Source organism: Monodelphis domestica, chromosome 1 (assembly GCF_027887165.1).
Source record: "Monodelphis domestica isolate mMonDom1 chromosome 1, mMonDom1.pri, whole genome shotgun sequence".
Taxonomy (NCBI): Eukaryota; Metazoa; Chordata; class Mammalia; order Didelphimorphia; family Didelphidae; genus Monodelphis; species Monodelphis domestica.
In genome coordinates this window covers 377482594-377503076 of record NC_077227.1, presented here as the reverse complement: position 1 = coordinate 377503076, position 20483 = coordinate 377482594, and the positions used below count along the sequence as shown (strand labels likewise).

The 20483-nt window shown below is 39.3% G+C and overlaps 1 protein-coding gene across 4 annotated transcripts in view; it reads right to left on the bottom strand.

The window, feature by feature from the left end:
- Positions 1-1609: 1609 nt before the first annotated feature.
- The window catches only part of RANBP17 (RAN binding protein 17), a 379980-nt gene continuing 361106 nt past the window's right edge, over positions 1610-20483 (bottom strand). For all 4 annotated transcript variants that reach the window (XM_001370363.4, XM_056811572.1, XM_007474002.3 and 1 more), the window contains 3 exons: positions 6776-6874; positions 3135-3262; positions 1610-1998 (listed from right to left, as the gene is read on the bottom strand). In XM_001370363.4, the coding sequence (XP_001370400.1) occupies positions 1902-1998; positions 3135-3262; positions 6776-6874 (324 nt within the window). In that variant the 3' untranslated portion in view covers positions 1610-1901. The remainder of the gene's footprint in view (positions 1999-3134; positions 3263-6775; positions 6875-20483) is intronic.

Below are 20483 nucleotides of genomic sequence, written 5' to 3'. Positions count from 1 at the left end.
TCATTTCCATCTGGACATTTAAAAAAAATCTTTATCACCTTCCATATTAGAATCAATCTTGTGTATTGGTTCCAAGGCAGAAGAGTGGTAAGGGCTAGGCAATGGGGGTCAAGTGACTTGCCCAGGGTCACCCAGCTAGGAAGCACCTAAAGTGAAATTTGAACCCAGGTCCTCCCACATATGGGCCTGTATCTCAATCCACTGAGCCACCTAGTTGCCCCCATTTATCTGAACATTTTAATGCAAAGTTTTCCAGGGCACTAAATTGTTCTACAGCAAACATGCTGCCATAAATAGTATTACGACTTCAAGGAGATGTGCTTTGTGTGCAAACAAGTTTATGTGAACAAAGTTCACAGAAACACAGACTCCTAAACTAAGCCCTTTTGAAGCAATTGATGCTGTACAAAGTTCTTAACTCACTTCATCAATGTGGATTTCACCAATGCCTTCAATAAAAATATAAGGTGACTGCTTGACACACTCGGGGTAGTTTCTTATTCCTTAATTACCAATAAAATAGAATCTGTTGTATATTTTTCCCTGTTCCTCTATGCTAACATCAGCAAAATGTGGATTTGGAGAGTTATTTAAATGGTTCTGCTGCTGCTCTATGCTGTCTGTTGCAAATACTGAAATATTCAGAAAGGTTTAAAGAAATATCATTTGGCAAGAAATAATTCCAACATCAGCCTGCATATCTGCCTTTCGTTTTGGGGGTAATTCAAGGTTTTTTGTTTGTTTTATTAGTGATAAATATATTACTAAGCTAGATCAGGAAGAACATGAAAACGATAAGATACAAAATAAGGTGGGAGCTGCCTCTTTTGAATTTATATTGCATGTACAACACTAATGCAAATTGCATCCTTGTTCAGTGTCCTGAATTTTGGCTAAATCATTGATCTGCATTTCCTTTCTCTTGGAAGAGTAATCAGAGTGGTCATGTGATGGAAACAAATTGTTCTTCACCTACCACAAGTTTCCATCCTTTTAAAGTTGTAGTTTAACCCCCCAGTACACACTGTTTTTGGCACCAGCAAAGCTCATGGTAGGCCCATGAGCTTGCTCGGATGGATATGCTGCATTTTCTATTTTAGACAGATCCTTTCACAATCACTTAAAGCTATATGGGAGCAGAAGGGCTTATGCTTGGCACTGTCCAGTGCTTCAGGGGCTAGCTGTCTCATTCTTTCTGAAGAAATGTTCTTGTATGTAGCAATCACATGGCTTAATTCTTCTAGACTGAACCACTTCAAATTTATGCTAGTGAAAAGAAAACATCGTTTGTAAGTCATTTAATTGTATTACTGTCTCTCTGCTTTATCAGATGCCATTGTGTAGGAGAGCTTTGAGAGCAATCCCATGGGTCACCTCAGAGAGCTCCCAGTCTTGTTCTAAGTGCCCTTATCTCAGCGTCTCTAACATTTAATGTTCTATATTCATAGAAAAATAATGAACTTTATTAATTTAACAAGTTCAAATGGCATTTGTCTCAATCTCTGCTCCTCCGTTTTAGTTAATGTAGTCCATATGAAGGCTGAATCCCTAATTTTTCTTCTAAAATATTTGAAAATTCTCTGATTTCATAATCATTAACCAATACACATTTTGGAGCAAACCTGGATTTATTTTGTTCTTTGGTTAAGTATTGTTTTTACACCATTTTACAGCAGTACAAGAACAAATAGAAAGGCTGAAAACATTTTTTTAAAGCAAAGACTGTGATTTTACATTGTTCTCACGCTTATAAATTCTTACAATTAGGCCAGAGTTATAAAAATGCAGATATTGTTTAAAAAAAAATTTCCCCTGGGTTGGCCAACATCAGCAATACGAGGCCCAAACCTTCCAGAGTCTATTCGAATATGTTATTCTTCATGGGAGTCATTGGAATTGGGTCAGCTCATCATGTCCAAACTACCCATTTCTGTACTTCCATCAGAGCGTAGGGCTTCAGCCATGTCCCTTCTGAAGACGGATAGATTTTGAGTGAATCTGAAAGAAAAAAAGATGCTACATGATGGGAGGGTGAACTGTCTGTCTGCCCTTCTGTGGTGAGTCAGAGTCCTTCAGAACCTTGGACAGATCCATGCCTCTAAAAGTTACAGTCCTATTGACCTAAAGTAGAACCCCTCTCATTTTCCTGGAAAGGAGACAGCTGAGTCTGAGTTGCAGGGGTATGGGAAGCCTGATCTTCTACAATAACACATTATCTGCCACTGTTTTTTTTTTTTTTTTGAGAAGCCTGTTTCTGTTGTGTAGTTTTGTTCAATGAGGTCATCTGCCCAGGGCATTTTTTTCTTTTATGGGCACGTTTAGATCAATTGTCCTCTTCTCCCTTTTCAGCTACCCATGTAAAGAACTGGTTCAGGGGCCACAACTTGCAGGCCACCAGTAGGTCACATTTTCTGTGGGCCACATCAGTAGCTCCCAATTGGCCTTATACCCAGCCTCAGGTGATTATGTGTTCAGCTGGATGGAGACTCTTTTCCCCATGAAGCAAGTGTGCAAGGGAACATGTCAGCCAGGGCAGGCACATGCCTTAGTTTTGCATCACAATATTAATTCTCAAATATCAGATACTCACTGCATTATTGAGCTACTAGCTTGTTAAACTTAAGCCATTCCAGTGCTGTAACTATCCAGATTCTTAAGAGTAAAGATCGAATTTTTTTTCCCCTAAAGTATCCTTTCCTTGCACATTATTTACATTTGTGGTCAATGTAGGCCTTTTTTTTTTGCATAAGATTATGGGAGCAATTCAGAACTATAATTTGCAGTAAGGAATAATCCTAAAATGGGCCATCAGGGTGGTAAAAGAGGCAACTGCATCCCTCACTGAAAGTTAGAAGGGAACAGGGAGAATCTAGGCACACTGCTGGCTGATGGCTATAGGCAAGTCATTTAACTTCTTGGAGATTCAATTTCCTCACCTATCAAAAGGGGAATGGTAATACTTGTACTACCTACCTCCCAGGGTTGCTGTGAGCAAGTACTCTGTAAACTCTAAGATCCTGCAAATGTGATTTCTCAAAGCCAGCAGGTAAACTGATCCATGGAGTTCCTACCTAACCAGATGCTTGGAAGGAGAAAGACACTGAGAGTAGCTGTGTTTTCTGGGAAATATTTACCTGTCTCTGTTCTTTATCAGCAGGTTCTGTTCCACACCCTCCATCAGGCTTCTGAAACACTGGTTCAGGACTTCACGTTTGCCAATGATCTGGCTGCTTATCAGACTCTCCCTCAATTCATTGAAGTACTATTAGGAGGCAAGTGCTTTAGTAAATAAACTATAGGACCTGGAATTCAATTCTGGGTCCCCCAACAAGCTCAGGACAGGGGTGGGGTAGGAGGATTACTGTAGGAGAGTTCCTCTTTCACCTCTCCCCTCCCCAATTTGCTCATGTGACCAAGGGCATAATTTTTGCTTGCATTTGCATCATCAGTGCTTAGCATGTGCCTGGCTCATAGTAAGAAAGCACTTCCATGCCTAGTGTCCAGAGAAGCCTCATCCCAGGCAAGCTGCATTTCAAGTCTTAGAAGAAACTTGAAAGAAGTAGAAACCTTCTTAAGTGCAGGTTAAACTTACCAGTGGCCATAAAACCTCTCAGGGGTTGCTATGGATGACGGTATCACACTTCCTCCTTGGGTGTCTCAGCACTTTGTACCATAGTGGAGAGGGAAGGGGACTAGACCAAAAGGTTTGAATCTCCTTCCTAATCTTTGTGCTCTCAGGTAAGTCAATTCACCACTGAGGCTTAGTTTTCTAACATTTCTAGCAAGGACTCTCCAGCTCAGTGTGGTGAGCGAAATGTTTTGTAAACTATATTACTATTGTTATTCTTGCTATTTGCAGGTTCTGTTTTTCTTCATCTGACCACACATTAGTAGAGGGTGGCCAGGATTTTTCTAGGCTGAGAAAGAAGTTTTCTCAGATGTTTTCATTTGTGATTAACTCAGAAATGTGCCGATGCAAACACACTAGTATGGACAGAGGGTGAGCATCATACAGTGCAAGCAGAATCATCTTCAGAGTCAGAAGACTTGGGTTTGTGTCCCAGTTTTGCTGCTTACTACAACAGGCAGACAATTTAACCCCTTTGTATCTCTACACTTTCTCACTTAAAATGAGGAGGTCAGAAGAGATGATCCAGTCGATGTAGGAGATCTACTCCATGTAATAGCTAGCTGAGCTACAGGAAGCAGGGTGTGTTGGGCCCAGGCACATGGAGAGGCCATATCATCCTTGATGTCAGATGTCTTGGTCAAGTGAATTACTCTCCCAAGAGCTCCCCTCCCATACCTCCACTACACTCCTGGTATTGCTGGAACCAGATCAGAATATAACTGGTAAATATTTAACAAAATAAATATAAATACAACAAAACACAGAAATTATGTTAAAAAAAGTAAGTGAATATGTGGCTCACAGGGATCCTTCTGCATGGATTAGTGGCCCCTGTTTCTATTTCAGTTTGCCACCACTTCTCTGGACCACATTTTGCAATCCTTGCATATGTCTTGCCATAAAGGATGGTCCACAGTTTGTGGTTGGTGGTAGAGGAACAAGGTAGAGAGATCAGGTATTGAGGATAGAGAGGAAGAAGTCAGTAGTTATTGTTCATTTCTGAGAGATCTTTTTGTGACACTAAGTGAAATATCTGACATTCTTGGCCTCCAGACAAATAACAACATAGCCTCTGCTTCTTAGCTGGGGTCTGTTAGCTTTTACATAAACACACAAACCTTTATGCTAAACACAGCTCCTAATCATGGGAAACAGTCTAATTTTAACATAAAGACAATATTCTGCCAAGTGTATGTTTGTTTTTTTGAGCCCAAATGGCATGATATTTAATTTCCATCACACACTAAAGCAGCTCACATCAAAAATACACATAATTAATATGTAGTCAGACTAATACTTAAATACGATATATCAGAGACATTATACTTAAACTACAGTGTCTTTCTGAACAAGATTGGGAATGCACAAAACTACTTATTTTTCTCTTTTATAATGATGCAGTGACTCACACCAAATAGAAAATTATTAGTTTTTCATCCTAAACCATGAAATATTGCCTCCATCAGTAAAGTATAATATTGTGATGTCATAAGCTTTTTCTAAACACTGAATTTGCCCTTATTCCCTCTCAATCATTTTAAAAGAACTGCTCTCTTTTATAGAGCTCGGATTTAAATCACAATAACACTGAGGGAAGATGAATGACAGTGCTATTGGATGTGGCTAAAATTGGATACTTCAGCACAGGTGAATGATGAGACAGCTCTTCTCTTTTTGATATATTTTCTTCTTCTATTAGTTTCCTTCCATGGCTGGGATTTCAGTTTGAATTTTAATGTATGCGGCTGCCTCTAATCTCAGTGTCTTTTTTTCCCCAGTACTATCTTATTGTATAGACAATTCATTCTCCATAGCAGTAATATACTGCTCCCCGTGACCGCCTGAGAGACAGAACCATCATCAGCAGGAAGCACAGTGTGGCCAGCCTCACTTCAGTAGCCACACACACGCACACACACAGACAGACAGATGGATGGACACCTATATACAATCCCCTAAGGTACTAGACCCTTTCTTTGCAGAGACAGATCCGTGGATTCCATGGGGATTTGCCATAGATTCTTCAAACAGGAAGGTTTCCCTTGAGGGAAGGGGACAAATGTTTGGTTCAGAGGCAGGCCAGGAGTTTTTGAGCACAGGATAGTCCAGCATCAGGAAGCGCTGGACATCATCACTAAATGGACTCATTGGTTGGAATCTTAGGTTTTGTTCTTTAGTCTAGCCATAAGAGCTGCTTGTGAGCTTTAGTTTAAACAAATCATCAGTCACACAACAGGTGTTTCTTCTGACAAATCAAGGAAGATAAAGTCTGGGGCTGGGAAGAGGTACAGCAGAGGGGCCCCTGGGAAAAGCCAGGCCTAGGGGAACTAGAGGAAAAACTGTTGGCCTTCCCCAGGACTCAGTGCAGATGGAGAACTGAGAGAATGGTTCAACATGGGCAAGTCACTTACACTTTAAGTCTCCATGTCTTTCTCTGTAAAATGATGATAATAACATACTATTAGCTCACAGGGCTACTATGGGGAAGGTATTTTCTAAACCTTGAAGCACTGGGTAACACACTTTTATTATCTGCAAGATTTCTTTTAGGAAGAAAGAGGACACTGTGTTTGGATTTGCAATGTCCTCAGACTGTGGAAGCCTGCAGCAGGCTGTCTATGCAAGGCAATGCAAACCCTTTGAAGGGAGAGAGAGAAATAATGGCTAACTCTCTGATACTTTCCAACCTCTGACTACCTGCATGGGTCTTAATATAGGGTTAGGAACTGTAATATCTCCTTAGCCGAAGGAAACATAACCAGATAAGAATGATTTGCACCCTGACAGTGTTTCAAGGTAGGTAAAGCCCTTCCCTTATAACCATCCAGTGAAGACAGTTGTGCCATTGTCCTCGCTAATGTACGGAAGAGGAACATGAGCCTTAGAGATGTGGAATGGCTTCCCTACAGCTGAGGGTGGGAACCAGGAGCTATCTCCACATCTTCTGACTCTGTAGCATTCTTTGGGGACAAACCCTATTACCTCTGCAAAAGAAGCTAATGGCCACACTGTCCCCTCCTCATCCCTTTCTGCTCCAAATGCCAGTTTGTCCAGAACTGTCCCCTAGTGCTGCCTCCTGCTGAGGACAGACAACACTTTTGCTCACCTGTACATTGACCCTTGTCATTCGTCTACAACACTCACCTTCTCATTAAGGAGTATAAGGCCCAGCAGAGGCCTTGACACTGACCACTGGTTTCGACAGTCCTCAAAAATAATGGTGTTCATGAGGACAGACATCATCTGAAAGAGAAAGCTGCACATAGAGTCGGCATTCGGACTTGGAGTCCCCCCAGATCACAGCTTCTTGAGAGCTCCCTCACCCATGACAACAGCCAGGATAACCTCTTCTGGGCAAATAGCTCAATCCTTGTAAACCTGTACATACCCAATGGAGAGTGGGGAGCAGCGCAATTACCGAGTTTCAGAAGCGCACTGAAAAACTCAACAGTACCTGAAGAAGAGTGATAAGCACTGATGGGGCAAAAAAGAAATTGGTTTCCATGTTAATCACCCAAAGAAGAATTAGAGGAATAAGGAAACAGCATCTGCTTTTCAAACAGGAAAGCTAAGTGATGAGGATAGCAAGTTTTCCTCTCTATTAAAGCCAGAAAAGGCAGAAGCACTAGAGTGGAGAGACCTCAGGTAGTTTCTGGAGGTTTCTCTCTGAGCTCACATGGATTTCTCTATGGCAGAGACAAGCAAGGCCCAAGACCATGTGTGGGAAGCTTCACAAGCCCCATTTGGGCACAGAACTGTTAAGTGAAGAGGAAGAAATTTCTATCCTTGTCTTTCCTGACCTAGTATATGGCCCTTCTTTGTGACTAAAGAATCAGCCACATACAAACAGCATAGTCAGCCTCTGCTTGTTTTGGATGTGAAGCCTATTTCCCATTAGCCTCTCTGGGTCATACGGGGATGTTTTGACACACATACCCTCCCCAATGTCTGGGGCTGCTACTTAAACCCTGCTCCTTACCCTCCTACAGTTGGTACTTACCCAACTTTATCCCCCATTTCTTAAAGGCGATGGCTATACATCCAACCACTAGGCGCCTCCATATTTTCTCCTGGTTCTAAGTTTGAGTTGTCATTTCCCTTATGAAGCAGGACAATTTTGGATATTGGTGGCTGGAGTCTAGAATTTTCTGACTTCCATGTGCAACTTCAGGCCAATCGTTGAACTAACATGTGTCTTGGGTTTAGCATTTGTAAAGTATGGATAAGAATAAATACATCCCAGAGACGTTGTGAGATACCAATGGGATTATACATGTGAAAGTTCTGGGAAAAGTGCAAGGCTTCTAGATCCAGTACTAAGGTACCTTTGAGCTCTAACATTTTATGGCTTTCTACTTTAATAAAGTATCTGTACTACCATCAACCCAGATATGTCTTTCATTAGTAGCGGCCAAAAATCCTCCAGGCTTCTCATTCCATGAGATTCTTGCTTATGTTTTACCATAAATCCTTCATGGTGATCTACTCATCATAATATAATAAGGCTGGTGAGGTAGGAAGTCTTCAATGTCAATTGGGTAATAACTGTTTGTCCAGAAACTTTGGAGACATTTTGGGTTGTAAGCCCAGAACTGAGAAGGTAATCAGCAAATACAGAAGAGACTACATATCTTCAATGGAGATTGTATTCCAATGAGCTACCCAAAGTCATGGAGCCACAAATTAAAATGACAAACAAAACCAACAGATCCACTGAGGCAATCTAAAATATTATGGGCTTCACATTCTGGAGGCAGAATGAATATTTTCATGGAAAGGATTCAAGTCAATGGCACCAAAACTCCTTCCATAAATGACGAAGCATCCTGAAGTGATGTGCCAATTACTTTATACAGTACTCTTGTGGATTCATTTCTTTGAATGCATGTATTTATGTCTGTAATAAGCAAGGGAATGTTTGAATAAAATACTTTTCTAAAAATAAAGTTGGCTAAAAAGAACTTTCCTTTCATTCTTGTGGAAAGATTGAAATTAGTGAAGCAAATCTGCTCAATTGATATTATAGCATTCCATTTACAGAAGATTTTTTTTTCTTATAACTACAAGGCTGACCTGTAATTGGGTAGGAAAAGCAGCAAGACCCAGAAAGCAAACATTCTTCCCAGAAAGGGCTAAGGAAAGAGAACCAAAATCTCTGAGAAAAGAACCACATTCAGCTGGATGGGAGGTTTTTGTTACTTCCACATGTTAGTGAAATGTCTAGTGTGTGGATGCTTTCATATACAATTCTCAGCCATTTTTTCAGACCAGATTTCTTCAGGTGAGAAAGAAAGGGAATGATTTACCAGGTAGGGACCAATCATTTGGAAAATTTAGCGTGAAGGAAGTAAAGCATACTGACTGCAAGCCTGTCTCGGACTCTTACTACCATCCTGGGGATAGCAGGAATGGCTGTTTCAATTATGTGAGGTTAAAAGCTCATTTTAGTATCTTGTATCCTACAATAGATATTTTAGCCTACTGCAAAGGGTCATGTCTTAAATTTTTTTTTTAACATACTTAAGTACTGTACCACTGCAAATAAATAAGGCTAAGAGGTAACTAACCATACAATCAGGTATGACTATGAGCCATCATTTATATAAAGGGAAAAAATAGAAACCAAAGTCTTTCAGTTACTGTTGGCAACATGTAGGCATACTGTATTTGGGGAAATTTAATTCCTATAAGAAGAAGCCATATTACTTGCCTGTTTTGCTTATGGATGTGAAAGTCCTAATTTAAGTACACTTTCCCTCCTTCTCTCTGTAACAGCAGCTCTTCACAAGTGTCCCATTTGAGGCCTAATGGTGGGTATTACAGTAACCTCTCAATTACCTAATCTAACTGAGGGCAACAGGGGCATGGAAAAATCAAATCAATGCACAGTCTAAGTCTCACATATCTTCCCTTGGCATAAGCTTGGCTACTTATGCTCTCCTATAGGTGCTTATAATGTTCCAGGAATTTATAACATTTCAAACAAATTATGAAGCCATTCTGAACATATCGTTCATGAAAAAAATAAAGAAAACTTATTCAAGCAGCACTCATATATAACCCTTAGTTCCCACTAACTTTGAAGAAAGAAAGGCCCTTTTTATGTCAACAGTGAATTTCTAGGTAAAAACTGTTCATCTTGCTATGGAAGGTGGAGGCCAAAGAGCCAAGGCTAGTCAGAATGAGGGCTGAATAGGAGTGAAAATAACTCAGGCAGGGCAGTGTCCATAGGGAGAAAGATCTGTAGAGATTAAGAAGAAGAAAAGCAATGTAGACATAACAGGGCAGCAGTAAGGACCATGACCAGCAGCTCAGATTGTAAAAGTGCAAAAATACAAAAACTGCAGACTGGTTCTAAGGAATGAAGACTGGTCAACTTCTTACAAAAGTCAGGAACTCTATTCAATGACTATCACTAAAGTATATGCACACCAATCAGTATTGCCTCATAATGGCAGTGCTTCTGGGCTACAATGGACAATAGAGTTGGAGCTAAAAGATACCTTATAGGTCATTTAGTCTCACTCATTTTATAGGTGAGGAAACAGGCCCATTGAAGAAGAAGACTTGCCCAAGGTCACACAGGTAATAAGTGGCAAAGCTAGAATTCAAAACCAGGCCAACTGACTTCAAATTAAATGCAACTTCTACTGCACCATGATGTTTTCCTTAGGAGTCTTGGTCATCAGTACAATATTCTATACTTCAACTCAGGAGCAAGGTACACAGGTTATATGTCTAAAGCAGAGATAATTGGTGTTGTGTCTGGCAGAAACACTGAAATCTGTACTCTATTTTGAGGGATTTAAATAAAAAAAAAACAAACTTCTCCATAGATCTTTATGGTACCCATAGGGATGAAAGAAGAATTGGGCTCTCGGCACCCTCCACTGTCAGTTTGTTTCTTTTTGGTCTTCTGTCACTATTCATTCTTCTCTCTCACCACCTGCCTTTTCTGGCTACCACTTCGGTCCTACCATCTGCTGATTGGCTAGGGAGCCCCTGAAGTGTCTGGAAAGAGAACCCAGAGTTGTTGCCCCTTGAGAGTTCCCAACAGACTCTGCTATTTTTTATCAAAAGAAGTTTTTACAAATTTGTTGAAAATATTTTTAGAACTTCTAGATGAACAAACATGGCCATGATGAATTCAGAACATTTAAAAAAAGGAGTTTCCTTCCTCTTACTGGAAGACCAACAATGTATCACAATTTAAATTATTATTATTATTATAACTTTAAAAAATGTTCTCATCTTCCTTGTACTATCAGACATCCTTTGAAAAATGAGCCCTTAATATTGTGAATAGGTGGATATTAATCCTTTACCATTCCAGCTCCTGTACTTTAAAGATGATCCCTGAGAAGATCCCAAGAAGTTCTAAAGAGGAAGATGGGAAAACCTCCAAGATGACTCCCAGATTCATGCCCTGGTGCTATTTGTTTTCATCAGCATGGGGATTGTGGACTATAGTGTCTGGATTTTTAGGGGAGTAAACTTCCACTCAGCATTCTCAGTAAACTCATCCTGTATTCTGAGGCTACTGTGGACTATAACTGCTGAAGTATAGAAGAATCCAAAGGCTGCCACTCGAGGTAAAACAAGATATAAATGGCTAGCACTCTTTAAAGCAAGCCAGTGGCTGTTGTTACAAAGAGCTGTTCCTGAGGCCACATGCACAGTAGATATTGAAATGTGATCTTGCCCAAATTAGATAATAGTCATCATTAGGGAAAAGGAATCAATTGTTTTCTTTGTCTGCCGTCTACCTCTGTGATATGAGTGGAATGATATGTAAGATGACAGGAATAGAAGAATAAGCATGTATTTAGTTATTTTTACCTACCCAGCTTAACCAAATCATGGTAAGCATGTTACATTTAATCCTTTAACATTGGGTACATATTAAAAACATTCTCAAGTCCTTAGCATCTTTATAGTCTCCTACGAACAGCAACCATTTAGCATTTGAGATGAAAATTCTCATACTCACTAAGTGCAAGATGACGTTGGCTTGTTTTTAGGAAATGAGATGGTACAGTCAATTAGCGTGTGGCCCATTCTCCTTTGGAAAATCACTTGGAGGGATGCCTACTTGGCCTCTGTACAATGTCGGAAAGAATCAAAACGACAAGGGCACTGGCTGAGCCTGCAGCTTGGAGCTGGCCTCAGCCCTAGGCAAAGAGGGGGTGTGAGGGACTGTGCTTCCAAACTGACTACACTCACCCACTTTTCCCAAAGTCCAAAGCATGCTTTCTCCTCAAATGAGGGATGGCACAAACTAAAAAGTCTTCCATCCATTGTCAAACTTAAGGAAAGACAGTGGAATTTTGCTGTGGCATCAATTTTTTCCATTACTAACAATGCCCTTGTTTTTGAAATGTTCACGTTAATCATAGTTTATTTGAGGAGGAATTACCTGGAAATGTCTTTGCTTATCAGAGAGAAGATAAACTTAGAATGGAACTTCAGAATTAATTAATTGAGAGGACTGCCTGTAATGTGTCTATTCTGAATGTTACCACACACATCACAGGGAAAACAGTTTTATTTTCCACTGTTGAAATAAATTATAATAAATAATTCATTTCAGCAGCAGAAATGTACTGTAGAGCAAGAGCACAAAATTGAGTATACTTCCCTGCAAGTCTCATTCCTGTATCTTCATTATCTATTTGAAACTTTTTACGAGTGGTAAATCATATTTCAAGGGGTTGAAGATACCATAAAGCAGGTTTGCTGCATTAAAATAAAACCAGGAAACCGAGGGAGTTGGAGTGCTTTAGAACTTGCCACTCAGCCCTGAGAGGAGATTTCCGCCCCCTCTCAGCCTGCCAACACCACACAGAACACTCTTCAATTTAACGAGGAAATTAAACATTGTTTGTGGAAATGCCACCCATACTCTCCTTTGAATAATATTGGATTCCCACCTCTTGGGGAAATTTAGTACCTCATTTTCCCATTATTGAAAAGAATAGTTTTTAAATATAAAGAAGTCTTATTGTATTTACCTACAGGTAGAGCAAAGGCGATTTGGCATGGTAACAGTGTTCAGTTGAGACCCCAATACTCCAACCTGAATTCTATACAATGTCTCCAGAGAGTTTTGGATCCTCTAGGGGTCTGGGTGTGTTTCCAGGCACCAAAGAGAAAATCTGCACATACTTTTCAAATCATTGAATGTTAGATCTGGAAGGGATATTAGAGATCATCTAGCTGAAGCTGCTCATTTTATAGATGAGTACACTGAAGCTTAGAGAGTAGTGACTTCTATAAGGGACAAGGAGAAGGTTCTCTGGAGAAGGGAGATGAAGCAGAGGGAAATAACACATTTTAGCTTAGACTATCTCCATTTTTCTAGTGAGGTAAGTTGGAGACTTGTTCTACTTGGTTCCTTTCATCATCAGTTCACAAGTGGTCAAATACAACAAATGCTCTTTGATTTCCACCCAAAGTCCCGTTGGAATTCATGGATTTATAGAATCTGGAGTTGTGACAGGCTTTAGGAGTCACATCATCTCAAAAGCACTGATCCTCCTTAACAGTATTTTTGATAAGGGTTCATCCAGCTTTTTATGCTTGAAATCCCCAGCTTTTTAGGAAATACAATCTCTCTCTGTCATTCTATGTCTCTCTCTTTCCCTCTCCCCCCCACCCTCTTCCCATCAGTCATGCCCACGATGTCAATAAATTTAGACCACGAAAACCATGAGCGCCAAATTGGAGTTTTTAAATAGAAAGAACAGTTATGATGTCAAATTGCCCTAGTAACGCCAGAGATGGGCCCGAAGAGCCTTCTGTTTGGCAATCTAACAATGTAAACAAACTATTAACTTCCCAAATCAGGAGCAATGAAAAGGCTACTAACCAGCTTAAATGTATTTGCATGACAGAGCTGACTACAAGCACATGTTTACATTAAATATTCAGTGATAAACTAAACTCTGAGGCCATGGGTGTGGAGAGAGAGAGAGAGAGAGAGAGAGAGAGAGAGAGAGAGAGACAGAGAGAGAGAGAGAGAGACAGAGAGAGAGACAGAGAGAGAGACAGAGAGAGAGAGAGAGAGAGAGAGAGAGAGAGAGAGAGAGAGAGAGAGAGAGAGAAGAGAGAGAGAGAGAGAGAGAGAGAGAGAGAGAGAGAGAGAGAGAGAGAGAGAGAGAGAGAGAGAGAGAGAGAGAGAGAGAGAGAGAGAGAGAGAGAGAGAGAGAGAGAGAGAGAGAGAGAGGGGAAGGAAGGAACAGTATGCTACTTTAGTGAATAGTCATCACAACATTTCTCAATGAATATCATATTTCACAACAGAATAACATAAAGGATAATGGCATGAGGGCATCTGATGCAGTCATCAAAGCAGAGTGCAATGAATATTGTATTTCATAATAAATATATTACCCTTGCAGAAGGAGGTTCAAAGTTTCATTGCCTCTCATCTGTCACAACACTCTCCTTGATTTCCTGTAGGGATTTGGTTAGATGGACCTAAAAATCCTCACAAGCTCCAGTGGGGGATTATTTTACATGTCACATTCAAAATGTTTTCACGTGGGAAAAAGCAGCATTTATGCAGGAAACGTACAAGACATGTCAAAAACATTTCCCATCAAAAAGAATGGTTATTCTAAGGTTTGGACTTAGGTTGCTTTTTTATTTTTCAGATTTGTTTGTTTTTTAAAAGATCCTACAAATGGCATCATTTATACACCCCATAGAAAAGTCAATATGGTGGTAAAACCATTCACATAAACATAATACCAACACAGAAGATGTTAACACTCACTAATTTAAACACATTTTGGAAAACAGCAGAAATGTGAATCTAGGTAGGGCTTTAAGGCAGGATGCCACAGCAACAAGAGGGCATTGGAAAAAGGATTCCAAGAAGATTTTGGTTTGAGTTCTAGCTTTGGCCTTTGCTAGCACTGTGATCTTGGGCAAGGAATATAAAGAGGAATCATTATTTAACCTTGCTTGGCCTCAGTTTCCTCACTTGTAAAATCAAGAGGAAGAGCTTGGTAATTTTGAAGATCCTTTCTAATTCTATATTTATGACTTTCGAGAGCCTTTTAATGACATAATGTAGTCATCTCAGAGATAACCTGGGGTTGTTAGAGCCCTTCCCAATTTGGCTCCAACTCAAGTTTTCTGGGCTTACTACATGGTCTTCACCTTTGCCTGTCTACCTCCAGAATCCCTAGCTTCCTTCAGGGCTCAGCTCATCTTTTGAATAAAGCCTTCTGGGATCTTCCAAGATGCCTGTGTCCTTTCCCTGCCTCCAATCCTTTCTACTGAAATTACTTCGCATTCACTTTGTATATGTTGTATACTTTCTTATTTATATTTATGCTGTTCCCCCAGACCCTCATGAGCTCCCTTAGCTGGAACTGTTGTGTTTTTGTCATTGTATCCCCAGCACATAGCAGACAGACTGGCACAAAGTTGTTATTTTAAAAATACTTATTGAATGAATGACTGTATTGACTTGGAGTAAGGAAAAACTAACTGGGTCTGAATCTTGGCTCTGCCATTTACACCTTGGGCAAATCACTTCAACCCTATGGGCCTTCCTTTCTTCATCTGTAAAACAAGGGAGTTAATGTAAATGACCTTTAAGGTCCCTCCCAACTCTAACTCTATTACCTATGGTACTAATTGTTTGAGTATCAGTCACCTAAGTTCTGTGAACCTCAGTTTCTTCATTTGTAAAATTAGTATAAGGATCAAAAGGGACAATGTGCATCAAGTGCTTTGCTAAATCTAAAGGTTATGTGACTGTCAGTTATTATTGCATTCATTCTCTAGAGGGCCCAAATATTTGGCAAATGCAGGTTTGTAAGTAGCTCTTTATGGAATCAGAAAACATCCCTATTGCATACAATGAATCTTTTAGTCCAAGAAGGCAGGGAATTTGCTACTCTAGACAACTAGGCTACCAGTTCCAGGGCTTTGAGAGAAGATGGATCTTGATTGCTTCCTTACCTCTAGGTAAAATGATTCTAAGTTTCCACTCTTCCTTTGCTATTTGCCAGCATCTTAAGATCTAGAACTTCTACCATTTCCCTTGGCACACGATACATAACTTATTGGTAGCCACTGTCAGCAGCAATTCTCACGGTCTAGAAGTTTGTTTGTTTTGTATTGATGCTCAATGAGAAGTTTGTTTGTTTTGTATTGATGCTCAATGTTTTGTTTTTTCCTTTTTAATATTATAGCAATCTTCCATTATGCCATGCTAAGTAATTCCTTTTCCTCCTTGGCATTTACATTGTTGAATATTTATAGATTTATCAAATCTCCCATTTAGCCCTCATTTGGACAAATTATACATATTTAGCTCCTTTAATTTGGACTTTCTATTCTCCTTAATCACTTGAATTGCTCTTCCTCTAATTTGTATTCATCATGGAGTAGGATGCCCAGAAGTCAAGGGACAGGAGGTTTCTTTTTTTCTGGTATGGTAAATAAGGGACAAATATCTGCCTGGGTTCAGACTCCTGTTTCCCTTAAGTACAGTCTCCAAAAAAATAGGCAGGCCTTCAAAGGAATAAAATTTTTTTCTGGGAAGTTTTCTAGGTGTCTTTCACATTTATGTATTTTAAATCATCATTAATCAGTATTTTTAAATACCTGAAAAGGGCCTTAAATATTTGCTCCTATTCCTAAAAGTTGTTAAGTAATCTTTCCTTGATGATTAATGTTGAACACTGCTTTCTCCCTCAATATCTTACGTTTTTCTTTTTAAAATTTTTTGAATTTAAAATTTTTAATTAATTAATTAATTTGGAATATTTTTCCATGGTTACATGATTCATGTTCTTTCCCTCTCTCCCCTCCCCCCTGTAGCCAGTGAGCAATTCCACTGGGTTTTACGTGTGTCATTGATCAAGACCTATTTTCATATTACTAATATTTGCAATAAAGTGATCATTTAGAGTCTACATCCCCAATCATATCTTCATCAAACTATGTGGTCAAGGAAATATTTTTCTTCTATGTTTCTACTCCCACAGTTCTTTCTCTGGATGTGGATAGTGTTCTTTCTCATAAGTCCCTCAGAATTGTCCTGGATACATTGCATTGCTGCTAATAGAGAAGTCCATTACATTCGATTGTGCCACAGTGTATCAGTCACTGTACAATGTGCTTCTTTCACTCTGCATCAATTCCTGGAGGTCCTTCCAGTTCACATGGAATTCCTCTAGTTCATAATTCCTTTGAGCACAATAGTATTCCATCACCAACAGAGTATCTTACATTTCTAAATTTTCTTTTAACTTAATGAAAACATTGAACTTGGAATCAAGAGACCTGATTAGAAACCTGCTTCTCTCTCTTACTAGCTTATATGACCTCTGACAAAGCACAATCTTTCTGAGTCTCAGAATACTCATCTGAAATAATGGAAAAAATACCTATAGGACTGGGTTTTTATAAAACTATATAAACAAGAAAGCACTAAATGAATGTAAGGATTTAAAACTTATTATGGTTGCCCTGGTAGCTATTTAATTAATTAGTTAGATCCTCTTTACTGGACTTACCGAAAAGAATAGAAAAGATCACACAGGATGAGAAATTATGAATGGATTGCAATCTGCATTAGTGTCTGTGCCAATGTAAACTCCCATCCATTTAAGTATTAAGATTATCTGAGTTACAGAAACTCAGGATGAGGCCAAAATATTTTTAGTCATATATTTGAGGAATTCAAGATAGATGAGAATGGGAAGACTGGAAGAGTATCTTAAAGAAGGAACTAAGCTTTGGGATTATTTCATATAAGTTACAATACTTAAAGGGTTATGGCTTCATCAGTCTGGGTACTATTAACAATGATAGAGATTCCAGTCTCTCCACACCATAACAAATAATTTTCATGAATTTCTCTGGCTGAAAAAAATTCATCACTTGTTAGTCATGTTTTATTTTGTTTTTTAAATTCTTACCTTCTGCCTTAGAATCAGTACTGTGTATTGGTTCCAAGGCAGAAGAGCCATAAAAACTAGGCAATGGCAGTTAAGTGACTTGCCCAGGGTCACACAGCTAGGAAGTATCTGAGGCCAGATTTGAACCTAGGACCTTCCATCTCTAGGCCTGATTATTTTAGCTAGGAGAGAGCCCTGACAACCCAGGGGGATGAGGAAAAGCTCCTCAAAGGAGGTGGTACTTAGGTTGGGTCTTAGAGAAAGTTGGGAACTCTAAATGTTGGGGTGAGGAGGGTGTCCATTCTAAGTGTAAAGGCAGTCTGTCCATAGACAGGTTATGAAATGTCAAATCTGGAGAATGGCAGGTAAACCCATTTGGCTGGACACAGAGTGCATGAAGGAGAGTAATGTGAAATCAGTCTGAAAAGGTAGGCTAGAACTAAGTCATATCAAGTTGAAAAATTAGCATTTTATCCTGGAGGCAATAGGGGGTTACTGAAGCTTCTTGAGCAGGAGGATAGAACGATCAGATGTACAGGAAAATTATTTTGGCAGCTGTGTAGAAAACAGAATGTAAAGGGAGAGAGTAGAAGCCAAGAGCCCAATTGAGTTACTGTTAAAATAGTCCAGGAAGGAGGAAATGAAAGGTCTAAAAGAATGTAGTGACTGTATGAATGGAGAAAAAGGGATATGTTGTGGAGACCATACATGTAAACAGATTAATTGCACTAGATGAAGAATGTTGTGAGGTGGCAAGTCTAGGTGGTGGAAAAGAGTCTAGTGTCCACTATAGAAATAGGGAAGCTGGAAGGAGGGTTATATTTAGGGAGGGATTACATATGATAGTTTGAGATTTCTATGGGACATCAAGGTAGAAATGTGCTATAGGTTGCTAGGGATATAGTGATGTAGGAAGCTTCAGAGAAAGATGAGGATTGAATATATGTCTGGAAGTCATCTGGATAAAATGATAGAGATGATCATTGAACCCTTGGGAACTGATGCCATTCTCTAGGGACAAACTGAACAGAGAAAAGTGAAGAGGGCCTTAAGCAGAGCTCTGGGAGACTTTCACTATTAGGGGACTAGTCATGGATGATGGCCCAGCAAGGACTGAGGAGAGAGGTTAGTCAGGAAGGAGGAGAAAAAAATATGGGATATATGTTTTTGAATTCAATGACCATGAAAAAGTTACCTAACCAGTATTAGTCTGTTTCTCATTTGAAAGTGGTATTGGCTTTTTTCTTCACAGGGTTATTTTGAAGAAAATGTTGTGCATATTGGAAAGCACAGTATAACTGTGTGCTCTTATTAATAGACTATTACAATTTTCAAGCAAAAACATCAGTTCTCTGAATGGAATGAAGGTAGATGATACCATACCTACCTCTGCCTTGGTTTCCTCAATTATAAAACTGGAATAGTATAATTTGTTTCCAACTCTCAGGGAGGCAAGGGAGAAAAGGTGAAAGTGTGGGGAAAAAAGATTTGGGTATAATAAAGAGAATAGCTGACTTGGAGTAGGGAGACCTGTGTTCAAGTCCTTCTAAAATTTATTAGCTATGTGTCTGTGAACATGTAAATTAGTCTCTTTCAGGCTCAGTTACTTCATTTGTAGCATGGGAGTACTAATATTTGTGCATCTAAATCATTAGATTTGTGTGGGATTTTTTTTTTTTGCAAATTTCAGAGGGCTATATAATGTGCTTTGATATGTTTTTTTTTTTGTCCTTATTAAGGAATACCTGAAGTTTAGAGGCAGGATTTCTGAAAGCATAACTTCAAGAGGGATAGCAATGAATCTAAATCCCCTATCATCCTAATCTGTGTGCTGTTTTTGAAAAATTGTGCCTTTTATTTAAACTGCAAGAAGAAAAAGAAAACATTGATAGGAATAGGAGAGAAATAAAGTGTCTGATTCAGCCATCTTCTGGAAAAAATAAATAAAGAAATTAAATTACTTAAAGTCTTATCTGAATTAGATGGAAAAAAGAAATACTGTGACTATTTTTAGGCCTGTGTGTCTCCAGTGGCTTATGCAAGTTCTTCAGTTTGGGCAGTTCATTTTCATGGTGTTAGTGGAACAAGTCAGAATATCTTTTTAAGCAATGGCAACAAAAAACGCAACTTTGCATTTGTTTTTAGAATGCTCTTGTGTGTGTGTGTGTGTGTGTGTGTCTGTGTGTGTCTGTGTGTCTGTGTGCATGCAGGCATGTTCTTTTTTCCTAGACAGAAAGGAGAGGAATGGTTATTTTGAAATCTGATTTCAACAGCTGAACCTCCAGTGTTTGCCTCCTTAACAAGCAGTTCCAGAAACACAAATAATGCCCTTGTAAGAGGGTGATGGAAAAGGTTTGAGAGTGATAAGACATGCAGTGTCTCCATGTTCTATCCTAGCTGAGTGCCTCTTTTTGAAGGATGCACACCAGACCTTAGTGGGTCCTGGCATTCCTCCTGACCTGGGATACCATCATTCAATTCCTATAGATGATGCATCTTGTTGAAAGATGATGGCTGTTCCTTTTACACCAAGCCAAATTAAATCTCCAATGATGTCCAGAATAATTTTCCCTGAAATGTGGAAGTGTAAAGAAATAATAATATGCATATGACTTCAGTGTAAGAATGTAGATTGCATCTATAGCGTTTTCTATTTATGAAAGTTTTGAGAAATCACTGACAGTTGGTAGATAAATTTATACCCTTTGAACCAAGATTTGTAAGCATTGCTTCCAAGTTAGCTACACCATTTAGCCCACATGTGTGTCTGACAGTCTCATTGTGTACAAGACTTTCCCCAAAGATGCTCTGAACTGTTCCTTTTTTTCTTCATTTTCCAAAAGCAGCTAATTGGGCTGATTACAATTATGGAATAGAACAATATTAAACTCTGAGGTCAAATAAGATTTGCCATCTGATACGATGTTGCT